Source organism: Plecotus auritus (genome assembly GCF_963455305.1).
Source record: "Plecotus auritus genome assembly, chromosome: X".
Classification (NCBI taxonomy): domain Eukaryota; kingdom Metazoa; phylum Chordata; class Mammalia; order Chiroptera; family Vespertilionidae; genus Plecotus; species Plecotus auritus.
The window spans coordinates 612972-627971 of record NC_137784.1 but is presented as its reverse complement, the minus strand read 5'-3'; the positions used below and the strand labels follow the sequence as shown (position 1 = coordinate 627971).

Genomic DNA, 15000 nt, shown 5'->3' with positions numbered 1-15000 from the left:
CAGCAGGGGAGAGCAGTTAGGGGCGATCAGGCCAGCAGGGGAGAGCAGTTAGGGGCAAGCAGGCCAGCAGGGGAGAGCAGTTAGGGGCGATCAGGCCGGCAGGGGAGAGCAGTTAGGGGGGATCAGGCAGGCAGGGGAGAGCAGTTAGGGGGCAAGCAGGCCATCAGGGGGGAGCAGTTAGGGGCGATCAGACCTGCAGGGAAGAGCAGTTAGGGGGGGATCAGACCAGCAGGGGAGAGCAGTTAGGGGCGATCAGGCAGGCAGGGGAGAGCAGTTAGGGGCGATCAGACCAGCAGGGGAGAGCAGTTAGGGGGGATCAGGCCGGCAGGGGAGGGCAGTTAGGGGGGATCAGGCAGGCAGGGGAGAGCAGTTAGGGGCGATCAGGCAGGCAGGGGAGAGCAGTTAGGGGCGATCAGGCAGGCAGGGGAGAGCAGTTAGGGGGATCAGGCTGGCAGGCAGGTGAGCAGTTAGGGCAGTGGTCGGCAAACTCATTCGTCAACAGAGCCAAATATCAACAGTACAATAATTGAAATTTCTTTGGAGAGCCAAATGTTTTAAACTTAAACTTCTTCTACCGCCACTTCTTCAGAATAGACTCGCCCAGGCCGTGGTATTTTGTGGAAGAGCCACACTCAAGGGGCCAAAGAGCCGCAGGTGGCTCGCGAGCCGCGGTCTGCCGACCACTGGGTTAGGGGGCTCAGGCTGGCAGGCGGGTGAGCGGTTAGGAGCCAGTGGTCCCGGATGGCGAGAGGGATGTCTGACTGCCAGGGATCGGGCCTAAACTGGCAGTCGGACATCCCCCGAGGGGTCCCGGATTGGAGAGGGTGCAAGCCGGGCTGAAGGACCCCCCCCCTCCACCCCCGTGCATGAATTTCGTGCACTGGGCCTCTAGTATATAATAAAAACCTAATATGCAAATCAACCCAATGGTAGAACGACCGGTCGCTATGATGTGCACTGACCACCAGGGGGCAGACGCTCAATGCAGGAGCTGCCCCCAGACCCCAGGCCCCAGGCCCCAGGCCAGTCAAGGTGGATGCCAGCAGGGGGGACCCCAATTGCCTGCCGGTCGCCCCACAGATTGGCCCTGATTGCCGGCCAGGCCTAGGGACCCTACCTGTGCACTAATTTCATGTACCGTGCCTCTAGTGGGAAAATAAGAGAAAGAATGAGAGAGAGAGAGAGAGAGAGAGAGAGAGAGAGAGAGAGAGAGAAATGACAGTGAAAGTGATAGAGAAAGAGAGAATGAGGAAGTGAGAGAGGGAATGAGAGAGAGAAAGAGATAGAGAGAGAAATGAGAGAGAGAGAGAGAGAGAGAGAGAGAGAGAGAGAGAGAGAAAGAGAGAGAGATGTCAAAGCAAATGGATGTTTGGCCAATGCCCGGGTCTCAGTGTGGAATCACGCACTTTGCTGGTTCGAGCTGACGGTCCGAGACTTTTCCTCAAGCGCCCTGCCTGGCCCAGCTGTGGGAATGGGGGTGGGGTGTGGGGGGGGTGCCCCTCTGTGGGTGGCTCCAGGCAGACAGCACAGCTGGCGGCTCTCCTGCCTTCCCCCCTGGACATTTCCGGGAGGGTCGGCGGCCCCCGTGGGCGAGAGTCCAGGCAGGAAGGGGCGTGCACGGAAGGAGGATCAGGACCGCGAGGGGGCGCACCTACCTTCTGCAGGAATGGGGGGTCGGCGCCCTGCAAGACACAAGCAACGGGTGTGTGGGTGCCCCTGCGAGGCCTCGAGAGGGTTCGAGCGGCTGGACATTCACAGGAACAGAGAATAAAACGATCGAGTGGTGCCGGGTCGGCCGGCGTGGCTCAGGGGTTGAGCGTCCACCTAGGAACCAGGAGGTCAGGGTTCGATTCCCGGTCCAGGGCACAGGCCCGGGTTGTGGGCTCGATCCCCAGGAGGGGGCGTGCAGGAGGCAGCCGGTCCATGATTCTCTCTCTTCATGGATATTTCTCTCTCTCTCTCTCTGCCTTCCTCCCTGAAATCAATGAATCTATCCTAATAAAAGGGTAATATGCTAATTAGACCGGACATCTTCCGGACGTCCTTCCGGGCAAAGCTAAGGTGGCAGAAGCTGAGGCAGAGATGGTTAGGGGCGACCAGGCCTGAAGGGGAGGGCAGTTAGAGGCAAGCAGGCCTGCAGGAGAGGGCAGTTGGGGGGGACCAGACCTGCAGGGGAGGGAAGTTGGGGGTGACCAGACCTGCAGGGGCGGGCAGTTGGGGCGAGCAGGGGGCACAGGGGGCAGTTGGGGGCGATCAGGCCGGGGGGGGGCTGCAGTAGGGGGTGAGCAGGCCAGCAGGGAGGGGCAGTTGGGGATGAGCAGGAGGCAGTGGGGGGCAATTGGGGGCAACCAGGCCTGAAGGGGAGGGCAGTTTGGGGGCGAGCAAGCTGGCGGGGGGAGGTAGTTGGGGGTGAGCAGGCCTGCAGGCGAGGGCCGTTGGGGGCAATCAGGCCGGCAAGGGGGGGCAGTTGGGGGTGAGCAGGCCAGCAGGCAGGCTGGTTAGGGGCGATCAGGCAGGCAGGTAGGTGAGAGGTTTGGAGCCAGCGGTCCTGGATTGCGAGAGGGATGTCCAACCGGCAGTCAGACAGCCCCTGAGGGGCCCCAGATTGGAGAGGGTGCTGGCCGGGCTGAGGGACACCCCCCACCCCCTCCGTGCACGAATTTCATGCACTGGGCCTCTAGTACAAATATATATATATATATATATATATATATATATATATATATATATATATATATATATATTATACATTTTTTTAATTTAAAAATTTGCAGGTTTCCATTCAACTTCAGGTAAACAAGCGTTAGTAAGTAAGCTATTTCACCGAAACCAGGAATATTCTTCAACCAATCGGCAAGGTGAGATTCACTTGTGAGCACAACTATATTTTAAAAGCACAGAAGGAAGATGCTGGGGCAGGCGTTTACCTGCTGTATTTCAAGCTCATAGTCAAGGTTTTTGTGGAAGTGGCTCCACATATTCCATTCCATGAGCGCGAGAGACTTGTTACACGTGGCACTTAGGTTGGGTGCCATGAACTTCTCTGGGGGAGAAAAAAGAAAAAAAAAAAATCACTGATCAGTAAAACAACTAAAAAAATATATATATTTTTTCCCAGCCCAGTAGGGGGCGTGCAAGAGGCAGCCGATCCATGATTCTCTCTCATCATGGAAGTTTCTCTCTCTCTCTCTCTCTCTCTCTTTTTCTCTCCCTTCCGCTCTGAAATCAATAAAAATATATTTTTTAAAAATGTTGTATGTGGAATGGTGCACCTGAAACCTGTATACTATTTATTTATTTTTAAAATATATTTCTATTGATTACAGAGAGGAAGGGAGGGAGAAATATTAATGAGGAGAGAGAATCATGGATCGGCTGCCTCCTGCACGCCCCCTACTGGGGATCGAGCCCCCCACCCGGGCATGTGCCCTTGACCGGGAATCGAACCCTGACCTCCTGGTTCCTAGGTCGACGCTCAACCCCTGAGAAACACCAGCCTGGCTAAAATCTGTATAATTTTGATGACTCGTGTGACCCCCAATAAATTCAATAAAAAGGAAAACAGCCCTGGCCGGTGTGGCTCAGCGGATAGAGCGTCGGCCTGCAGACTGAAGGGTCCCGGGTTCGATTCCGGTCAAGGGCATGTACCTTGGTTGCGGGCACATCCCCAGTAGGAGGTGTGCAGGAGGCAGCTGATGGATGTTTCTCTCTCATCGATGTTTCTAACTCTCTATCCCTCTCCCTTCCTCTCTGTGAAAAATCAATAAAATATATTTTAAGATATATAGCAGGCTAGTTTTTATTTTTTATTTTTTTTTGTTAATCCTCACCTGGGGATATTTTTCCATTGATTTTTATTTTATTTTTTTTAAATATGTATTTTATTGATTTTTTGCAGAGAGGAAGAGAGAGGGATAGAGAGTTAGAAACACCGATGAGAGAGAAACATCCATCAGCTGCCTCCTGCACACCTCCCACTGGGGATGTGCCCGCAACCAAGGTCCATGCCCTTGACCGGAATCGAACCCGGGCCCCGTCCATCCTCGAGCCGATGCTCTATCCACTGAGCCCAACCAGCCAGGGCTAGGGAGCTAATTTTTAGGTAGAAAATTTTGTATGTTTTATGTAGGATGTTATACATATCCAAGAAAAAAGGATTCCCTTGCCATTCGACCCCGAGACATAACTCTCAAAAGCCTGCGAACGTGGCTCAGCGGTTGAGCATCGACCTAGGAACCAGGAGGTCCCGGGTTCGATTCCCGGTCAGGGCACATCCCCAGGAGGGGGCGTGCCGGAGGCAGCCGATCCGTGATCCTCTCTCATCATGGATGTTTCTCTCTCTCCATCCCTCTCCGTTCCCCTCCGAAATCCATCATAATAATAATAATAATAATAATATGCATCTAATAATAATAATAATAATAATAAAATGCATATAATAATAATAATAAAATGCATCTAATAATAATAATAATAAAATGCATCTAATAATAATAATAATAATAATAAAATGCATCTAATAATAATAATAATAATAATAATAATAAATGCATCTATTAGGAAAAGAGAAGGGTCCCGGGTCCTCACTCACCGATCTCGGATAAATAGCGGACTGACTCGGTACAGGGGATGGCGGACCGGTTGCTGGCGCCCACCACCAGGAACCGGTGCTGTTCCTCGTTGGAAAAGGCGGAGACGTTGTCAAACCGACACTGGGTGTGCTGGCCCTGCGCGTTCGGGGTGTACCGGGGACACTCCCACCGCTGAGACGTGCTGCACGGAGGGGGCGTGGTTAAGGATGATGGTGGAGCCCCGCCCAGGAGACCACAGCCCCGCCCAGAAGTCCACAGCCCCGCCCAGAAGTCCTTAGCCCCGCCCAGCAGATCTTAGCCCCGCCCAGAAGTCCCTAGCCCCGCCCAGAAGTCCTTAGCCCCGCCCAGGAGACCTTAGCCCCGTCCAGCAGACCTTAGCCCCGCCCAGAAGTCCCTAGCCCCACCCAGAAGTTTCTAGCCCCGCCCAGGAGACCTTAGCCCCGCCCAGGAGACCTTAGCCCCGCCCTTGAGGCCCTAGCCCCACCCAGAAGTCCTTAGCCCCGCCCAGAAGTCCTTAGCCCCGCCCAGAAGTCCTTAGCCACGCCCATAAGTCCCTAGCCCCACCCAGAAGTCCTTAGCCTCGCCCAGAAGTCCTTAGCCACGCCCAGAAGTCCTTAGCTCCGCCCAGGAGACCTTAGCCCTGCCCAGGAGACCCAGCCACGCCCAGCAAATGCTAGCCCCGCCCAGGAAACCCTAGCCACGCCCTTGATACCAAGCCCTGCCCATGAGACTCCAAACCCGCCCATAAGAACCCAGCCCCACCCAGAAAGACCCTAGCCACGCCCAGGATACTTGAGCCCCGCCCAGAAGACCCAGCCCCGCCCAGGGGACCCAAGCCCCGCCCAGGATACTCTAGCCACGCCCAGGGGACCCAAGCCCCGCCCAGGAAATCCCATTCACGCCCAGGAGACCCCAAAAGGCCAAACCTACATGGTGTCCTCCAAGTAGAAATAATATTGGACGTCGCTGGGGGCCTCCCTGCCCACCGCCCACCTGCAGGTCAGGAAATCCTTGTCATGAACCTCGCAGTCCAGGTGGTCTGCCGCGGCCCCCGGGTCCCCTTCTACACTGACAAAGACGAGAGCAAAAAAAAAAAAAATGCAGAGAAAATGACCAAAAAAGGGCAAAGAAGATTCCCTCTCCCCAAAAGCAAAGAAAAGAGCCGAAAAAAAAATGCAAAGATTGCAAAAAAAAAAATGCAAGGAAGAAAGCCGAGAAATGCAAAGATTTCCAAAAAATGCAAGGAATATATATAGACAAAACTATTTAAAAATGCAAGAGAGAGAGAGCCGAATAATGCAAAAAATACAAAAAACTGCAAGGGAGATAACAAAAAACAAATGCAAAAATTAGAAAAACATTCAAGGAAGAAAACAAAAAAAGTGAAAAAATTACCAAAAAAATAAAACGAAGAAAGCCAAAAAATGCAAAAATTACAAAAAATAATACAAGAAAGATACCAATATATATATATATATATATATATATATATATATATATATATATATATATATATATAAATTACACAAGAAAATACAAGGAAGATAACCAAAAAAAGCAAAAATTATAAAAAATGCAAGGGAGTTAGCCAACCAATGAAAAAAAAATACAAGGATTCCCTGGCCAGTGTGGCTCAGTGGATAGAGCGTCGGCCTGCGGACTGAAGGGTCCCGGGTTCGATTCCGGTCAAGGGCATGGACCTTGGTGGCGGGCACATCCCCAGGTGGGGGCGTGCAGGAGGCAGCTGATCGGTGTTTCTCTCTCATCATCGATGTTTCTAATTCTCTCTCCCTCTCCCTTCCTCTCTGTAAAAAATCAATAAAACATAAAAAAAATAAGAGAAATTAAAAAAAAAATACAAGGAAGAAAGACGAAAAGTGCAAAAATTACAAAAAAAAAAAATAAATGCAAAGAAGATTACCAAAAAAAAAAAATAATAATAATGCAAGGAAGATGACCAGAATTGTAAGGAAGATACAAATAACAACAACAAAACACCACACACACACACACACACACACACACGCACGTGTGCACACGCACGCACATGCACACACACGCGCGCACACACACACACACGTCTCTTTGGCCCTGGCCCCCATTGCTCAGTGGTTAGAGCATCAGCCTGCACACGTAAGGGTCGCAGGTTCGATTCCCAGTCAAGGGCCCATCCCTGGGTTGGGTTGCAAGATGGATCCCTGGGTGCATGCAGGCAGGAGGCAGCAAACCATGTGCCTCTCTCACATCAATGTCTCTCTCTCTCTCTCTCCTCTCTCTCTCTCTCTCTCTCTCTCTCTCTCTCTCTCCATTCACTTTCACTCTCTGTAGAATCAATGGAAAAAAATATTCCTACTCCTTGTGTAAAGATTTAAATAATAATAATGATAATAATAATGATAATGATGATGATAATAATAATAATAATAATAAACGCCTCAGTTGATTGGGCTCAGTGGATAGAGCGTCCGCACCCGGGGACCGATGTTTTTGCATTGATTTTAGAGAGAGGGGAAGGGAGGGAGAGAGAGACAGAGAGAGAAACATCGATGTGAGAGAGACACATGGATGGGTTGCCTCCTGCATGCACCCTGACCAGGGCCCCGGGCCGGGGAGGGAGCCTGCAACCCAGGCATGTGCCCTGGACCGGGAATCGAACCCGGGACCATTTGGTTTCCCCAGACCGGTGCACTATCCACTGAGCCACACCAGCCAGGGCCCATCCACTCTCTTTAAAAGTCGATGGAGTCTTAGCTGGGTTGGCTCAGTGGGTAGAGCGTCGGCCTGTGGACGGAAGGGTCCCGGGTTCGATTCCAGGTCAAGGGCACCTGCCTGGGTTGTGGGCTCCATCCCCAGTGGGGGGCGTGCAGGAGGCGGCCGATCCATGATTCTCCCTCATCATGGATGTTTCTATCTCTCTCCCTCTCTCTTCCTCTCTGAAATCAATAAAAAATACTTTAAAAATGAATGAAAAAATACTCTCGGGTCCCCAGTAGGGGGCGTGCAGGAGGCAGCCGATCCATGATTCTCTCTCCTCATGGATGTTTCTATCTCTCTCCCTCTCTCTTCCTCTCTGAAATCAATAAAAATATATATTGAAAAATAAATATCAATGGGGGAATATATTCTTACTCCTTGGGTGAGGATCGAGAGAGAGAGAGAGAGAGAGAGAGAGAGAGAGAGAGGACACTCCCCCCACATCACTTTCTATAATGTTATTTTATTCCCTCCAGCCCCCGACCCCTCCCAACCACCACTCAGACTCCCTTTTTTCCTTTTTTTTTTTTCAGCCTACGTCCTGCAGATCCATCCAAGTTCAAAGAAATGCTTTAAAAAAATTACATATTTTATTGATTTCAGAGAAAGGAGGGGGTGACGGAGACAGAAAAACATCCACGAGGAGAGAGAATCATGGATCGGCTGCCTCCTGCACGCCCCCCACTGGGGATGGAGCCCGCCACCCGGGCATGTGCCCTTGACCGGGAATCGAACCCATGACCTCCTGGTTCCTAGGTCGACGCTCAACCGCTCAGCCGGGCCGGCCCGGGCTCAGAGGAATGATTTTTGATGTTCAGAAGACTGACTCATGATTGAAAATAAACTAACAACAACAAAAAAGAGCATTTAGCCCTCACCTTGCTTAGGGTACTCAATCCACGTGGAATACGGCTCGCCATCCACCAGGGTGACCTGGACGGTGTAGTTCGAAGGTTTGCATTTGGAGAGCACATAGAACTGGCAAAAAAGGTTGTTTTGGGCCTAAAAGAGACGTCGGGAGGTACTGTTTAGAGAACATACTTAACCTGATATGCATCATATTTAACATTTTTTTGTGGGGGTGTGTTTTATATTTTCACTAGAGGCCCGATGCACGAAATTCGTGCACGAGTTGGTGGGGGGGGTGTCCCTCAGCCCAGCCTGCACCCTCTCCAATCTGGGACATCCCTCTCACAATCCAGGACTGCTGGCTCCCAACCGCTCGCCTGCCTGCCTTCCTGATTGCCCCTAACCGCTTCTGCCTGCCAGCCTGATCACCCCCTAACCACTCCCCTGCCAGCCTGATTGATGCCTAACTGCCCTCCCCTGCAGGCCTGGTCCCTCCCAACTGCCCTCCCCTGCAGTCCTGGTCACCCCTAACTGCCCTCCCCTGCAGGCCTGGTCACCCCTAACTGCCCTCCCCTGCAGGCCTGGTCACCCACAACTGCTCTCCCCTGCAGGCCTGGGCACCCCTAACTGCTCTCCCCTGCAGGCCTGGTATCCCCCAACTGCCCACTTCTGCAGGCCTGGGTCTCCCCTAACTGCCCTCCCCTGCAGGCCTGGTCCCCCTCAACTGCCCTCCCCTGCAGGCCTGGTCCCCCCCAACTGCCCTCTTCTGCAGGTCTGGGTCCCCCTCAACTGTCCTCCCCTGCAGGCCTGGTCCCCCCCAACTGCCCTCCCCTGCTGGCCTGGGTCCCCCCCCAACTGCCCTCCCCTGCAGGCCTGATCACCCACAACTGACGTCCCCTGCTGGCCTGATCACCCACAACTGCCCTCCCCTGCTGGCCATCTTGTGGCGGCCTTCTTGTGTCCACATGGGGTCAGCCATCTGTGACCACATGGGGGCGGCCATCTTGTGTGTTGGAGTGACGGTTAATTTGCATATCACTCTTTTATTAGATAAGATAGAGGCCCGGTGCACAGAGATTCGTGCAAGAAGAGGCCTTCCTTCCCCTGGCTTCGGTCCCGGCAGAAGCGCCACTCCTGTATCCCCCCAACGCCCCCCCACATAGCAGGCTATGCAAATTAACCCGCCATCTTGGTTGGGTTCATTTGCATACCCACTCCTGATTGGCTGGCGGGCGTCGCGGAGGTACAGCCAATTTGCATATTTCTCTTTTATCCGTGTCGATTGAGTTCAGCGGGGAAGGGAGAGGGAGAGAGACAGAAACATCCTCCCTATCTATATTATAGAAGGCCAGCGGCCGTAACGCTTAACGAGCAAACGGCTGGTCCCCAGGAGGTGCATGGAGCACCTCTTGGGCCCGCCCCCACCCCTCCCCTGGGGCGCTGGCAGCGTCGGCAGAGCGAGTGAGGCCTCGTGGGGTGGCGGACATGGCCCTGACAGCAGGCTAGGCCCCGGGGACCCTTCCCACGCACGTTTTAATCACCCTCTGAGCCTCTAGTACTGGTATAATAAATGCCTAATATCCTAAGTGTCTGACCGTTTGTTCGACCGGTCGACCAGTCGCTATGATGCACACGGACCACCAGGGGGCAGAAGCTCTGACTGGTGGATTAGCTTGCTGCTGGGGTCTGGGCGAGACGGCCCGGACACGCCCCGGAGCCCTCCCACAGTCCCTCCCCGGCCCCGATCGTGCACCGGTGGGGGTCCCTCGGCCTGGCCTGCACCCTCTCGCCATCCGGGATCCCTCGGGAGACGTCGGAGAGCCGGTTTAGACCTGATCCCCGCAGGCCAGGCCGAGAGAATCATGGACCGGCTGCCTCCTGCCCGCCCCACACTGGGGATCGATCCCGACCTCCTGGGTCATCGGCTGACGCTCAACCACTGAGCCACACGGGCCGGGCTGAGCGGGACCCTCTTAGACATTATTTTAGACACCCCACCCTAAGCCTGGTGCCCCTAAATGCCTCGTCCCACAACCCACAGCCTCCAGGTTCGCTGGCTCTGAGGCCGAGAGGAGACTTGGGAGCGTGTCGGGGGCCACGTCCACGCGAGACGGCGTTTACCCGTCGGCTGAAACTGGAATCTTCGAAGCACTGGATGCCGGACACGTTGCCGTGGAGGTCCCAGGTCAGCCTCCGACTCCCGGGATCCATCCTTAGGTTCTTAATCGGCGGGTTTCGATCCGACAGGTGTATTCCTTCAGGGTTAGGAGAGAGAGAGAGACAGGGACGCTTACCCCCGCACCTCGACGGGAAACTCCGTTCTCCCACCGACGTAGGCAATATTGGGGGAAGTGAGTTATTTTTTAAAAAATATATCCTACGCCCTGACCGGGTGGCTCAGTGGATAGAGCGTCGGCCTGCGGACGGAAGGGTCCCGGGTTCGATTCCGGTCAAGGGCATGGACCTTGGTTGCGGGCACATCCCCAGTGGGGGGCGTGCAGGAGGCAGCTGATGGATGTTTCTCTCTCATCGATGTTTCTAACTCTCTATCCCTCTCCCTTCCTCTCTGTGAAATATCAATAAAATATATTTAAAAAAAATATATATATATATCCTACGTAATAAAAGCCTCATAGGCTAAGTGTCTGGTGGTCCAGTCGGCCGTTCGACCCATCACAGCGTCATATGCTAATGATATGCTAAGGATGCTCAACCGCTCGCTATGACGTGCACTGACCACCAGGGGGCAGACGCTCCGACCGGTAGGTTAGCTTGCTGCTGGGGTTCGGCCGATCAGGACTGAGCGAGACGGGCCGGACACGCCCTGGAGCCCTCCCACGGTCCCTCCCCGGCTGGCCGACCTCCTGCTCCCTCCCCGGCCCCGATGGTGCACCGGTGGGGTCCCTCGGCCTGGCCTGCACCCTCTCGCCATCCAGGGACCCTCCCATGAGTGCACAAATTTCGTGCACCGGGCCTCTGGTATATATACACACACGGAGTGGCCTGGTGATGATGATATCTGAATGCATAATAATCTGGCCACTCAGTGTATGTGTGTGTGTGTGTGTGTGTGTGTGTGTGTGTGTGTGTGTATGTATATTAGAGGCCCGGTGCATGAATTCGTGCATGGGTGGGGTCCGTCCAGCCTGGCCAGGGGGAGGGTACATGGGCGGTTGGCCGGCCTGCCTGCTGGTCGAACTCCTGGTCGAGGGGACCATGTGCATATGAGCCTTTTATTCTATAGGATCGACACGGAGTGGCTAGATATATAGATATATAGATGTATAGATGTATAGATATATAGATATATAGATATATAGATATATAGATATATAGATATAGATATATAGATATATAGATATATAGATATATAGATATATAGATGTATAGATGTATAGATATATAGATATATAGATATATAGATATATAGATATATAGATATAGATATATAGATATATAGATATATAGATATATAGATATATAGATGTATAGATATATAGATATATAGATATATAGATATATAGATATATAGATATATAGATATATAGATATATAGATATATAGATATATAGATATATAGATATATAGATATATATCCTGGCTGGTGTGGCTCTGTGGACTGAAGCGTCCCGGGTTCGAATCCCGGTCAAGGGCACGTACCTCGGTTGTAGGCTCCTCCCCGGCTGGGGTGCGTGCAGGAGGCCACCCATCGACACATCTCTCTGTCTCTCCCTCCCTCTCGCTCCCCCTCTCCCTCCACATCCATGGAACCATACCCTCGGGTGCGGATTAACAGCAATAAGAACCAAGAGGCGTCACCCCCTATGTGATCCTATTTAACCAAGTTCACCCCAAGGAACGTAATTAAGAAGGAAACGATGCCACACCCTCCCCACCACAGGACTAACACCCCTGCAGTCCAGTCCTCCTGGAGGGGAGAAACCACAGGCAGAATGTTATGAAATAGGAAATAGGGTGGTTTTTTGTGTTATTTTTATTTTTTATTTTATTTTTTTATCTCAGCTGACATCATCCCGGCTGATGCAATCAACCCGGATCGGATGCGGTGGTCCCTTTCAGGGTTAAAATACAAACCCCTTGATTCTAAGAGCCTCAGACGTCAAAAATTTCCCCCTAGCCGAAACCGGTGTGGCTCAGTGGATAGAGCGTCGGCCTGCGGACGGAAGGGTCCCGGGTTCGATTCCGGTCAAGGGCATGTACCTTGGTGGCGGGCACATCCCCAGTGGGGGGGTGTGCAGGAGGCAGCCGATGGATGTTTCTCTCTCACCGATGTTTCTAGCTCTCTATCCCTCTCCCTTCCTCTCTGTAAAAAAATCAATAAAATATATTTAAAAAAAAAAAAATTTCCCCCTAAGTGTTCAGAAGGAAAAAAAAGAAAAATGGTATACACGGAGCCCCTTTATTTATTTTTATTCTCGTCGAAATCCTCACCCGAGGACATTTTTGCATGGATTTTTTTTAGAGAGAGAGAGGGAGAGAGACAGAGAGAAACATCGATGGGAGAGAAACACATTGAGGGGTGGCCTCCTGCACGCGCCCCGACCAGGGGGACCAGGGACCCGGGTCGGGGAGGATCCTGCCACCGAGGTACGTGCCCTTGACCAGGAATCGAACCCCGGACCCTTCGTTCCACAGGCCGAGGCTCTACCCACTGAGCCACACCGGCCAGGACTGAATGGACCCCCTTTAGAACACAGAAGCCACCCCAGGGGTATTGCTGGAAGTGTCCGTGGCCTCAGACTTTCGGATGTTAAAACGGGACCAAAGGACCTTTGTATGTGGCCTCCAATCCACCTTGGGTTCCAAAGAGCCGTTTGCAAAGATAAAAAAAAAAAAAAAAAAATCAGGCCTGGCCCGGCCGGTGTGGCTCGGGGGTTGAGCATCGACCTAGGAAGCAGGAGGTCAGGGTTCGATTCCCGGTCAAGGGCACATGCCCGGGTTGTGGGCTCGATCCCCAGGTGGGGGCGTGCAGGAGGCAGCCGGTCCATGATTCTCTCCCATCATGGACGTTTCTCTCTCTCTCTCTCTCTCTCTCCCTTTCCCTTCCTCTGTGACATCAATAAAGATATATAAAATATATTTTATTGATTTTTTACAGAGAGGAAGAGAGAGATAGAGAGTTAGAAACATCAATCAGCTGCCTCCTGCACACCTCCCACTGGGGATGTGCCCGCCACCAAGGTACGTGCCCTTGACCGGGAATCGAACCCGGGACCCTTCAGTCCGCAGGCCGATGCTCTATCCACTGAGCCACACCGGTTTCGGCCTAAGTAAATATATTTTTTAAAAGACTGTAGTCTCACATACATCACATCTACATTTCTGGAGGCTGGGACAGGGGCAGCGGAAGGTAAAGGATCAGTTCTCGACTCTGGTTCCACTGGGGGACAGGGTGGGGGGGGGACACAGAAGCCCTCCATAATCTCTTTGTAAAACAATATATATATTTTTTATTGATTTCAGAGAGGAAGGGAGAGGGAGAGAGAAACATCCAGGAGGAGAGAGAATCATGGATTGGCTGCCTCCTGTACGCCCCCTCCTGGGGATGGAGCCCACAACCCGGGCATGTGCCCTGACTGGGAATCGAACCCGGGACCTCCTGGTTCCTAGGTCGATGCTCAACCACTGAGCCACACCGGCCAGGCTCCATTATGTCTTATAGCCACACTAGAGGCCCGGTGCACGAATTCCTGCACCCGTGGGGTCCCTCGGCCTGGCCTGCGGGATCAGGCTGAAACCGGCTCTCCGACATCCCCCGAGGGGTCCCGGATTGCAAGAGGGCTCAGGCCAGGCCGAGGAACCCCACTGGTGCATGATCGGGGCCGGGGAGGGATGCGGGAGGTTGGCCAGCCAGGGAGGGACGTGGGAGGGCTCCAGGGCGTGTCCGGCCCGTCTCGCTCAGTCCCGATCGGCCGGACCCCAGCAGCAAGCGAACCCACCGGTCGGAGCGTCTGCCCCCTGGTGGTCAGTGCGCTTCACAGCGAGCGGTTGAGTGGCCTTAGCGTATCATTAGCATATTAATTAGCATATTACGCTCTGATTGGTTGACCGGCCGACCGGACGACCGGACACTTAGCCTACGAGGCTTTGGCTCAGTTTCCCCTTGAAGCGAACGCCTGCCCAGCCCAGGGGGGGTGCCTACCTCGGGCCCCGAGCAGCAGAGCAGAGACGGGCGCCAGGAGCAGGGCGGCGAGCCAGAGCGAGGCCATGGAGCGGACGGTTCCGGTGGGTCCGAGGGGTGGACCTGCAAGAGGAGGGTGTGGTTTCAGCGGGGACGGAGGAGGGAGGCTGGGAGGGCCCCGTGCTCCCCAGGGAGCCAGGTGCTGGGAGAGCAGGCAGCTCCTTGTAGGCGAGGAGGCTCCGCGTGCAGACAGGTGTGTGCAGGCGTGTGTGTGCATGTTTGCGCACGCACGCACACGTACACGGCCGCCTGTGTCCACATCTATGTGGGCATGTGTGTGTGGGCACCGTGTGTACACCCATGTGTGCATGTCTGCCTGCCTGTGTACACCTGTGGGTTTGCAGGTGTGTGCGTGCATGTGCATCCTTGTGTGTGTATGTGCCTTGAGCATCTCTGTGCAAATTTGCAGGTGTGTGCGTGTGTCAGCGAGCACACGCGTGCATGTCTATATGCATGTGTGTGCATGTAGCATGTTAGGCTTTTATTATATAGGACTGTGTGTTCAGCGCCCCAGTAGGAAATGTAGTCCATAATATTGTGGGTACTTGAAATATTAGGGGGGAAACAATTTGCAAACGACATAAATGTCTAATCACTGTGCTG

The 15000-nt window shown here is 53.1% G+C and overlaps 2 protein-coding genes across 5 annotated transcripts in view; one reads left to right on the top strand and one right to left on the bottom strand.

Annotated features, from left to right (window-relative positions):
- DHRSX (dehydrogenase/reductase X-linked) overlaps window positions 1-15000 on the top strand; it is a 259390-nt gene that overhangs the window by 202717 nt on the left and 41673 nt on the right. The gene's annotated exons all lie outside the window — the stretch shown is intronic.
- The window catches only part of IL3RA (interleukin 3 receptor subunit alpha), a 26657-nt gene that overhangs the window by 7324 nt on the left and 4333 nt on the right, over window positions 1-15000 (bottom strand). For 3 of the 4 annotated variants that reach the window (XR_013959801.1, XM_080653374.1, XM_080653375.1), the window contains exons 2-8: window positions 14359-14460; window positions 10317-10450; window positions 8225-8348; window positions 5523-5655; window positions 4592-4773; window positions 2928-3043; window positions 1656-1682 (exon numbers count right to left, since the gene is read on the bottom strand). Coding sequence is in view for 3 of the 4 variants with exons in the window: in XM_080653374.1 (XP_080509500.1) it covers window positions 1656-1682; window positions 2928-3043; window positions 4592-4773; window positions 5523-5655; window positions 8225-8348; window positions 10317-10450; window positions 14359-14425 (783 nt within the window). In the remaining variant the exon portion in view is untranslated. Of the gene's footprint in view, window positions 1-1406; window positions 1683-2927; window positions 3044-4591; window positions 4774-5522; window positions 5656-8224; window positions 8349-10316; window positions 10451-14358; window positions 14461-15000 lie in introns of all 4 variants that reach the window. The other variant, XM_080653373.1, reaches the window with a different exon arrangement.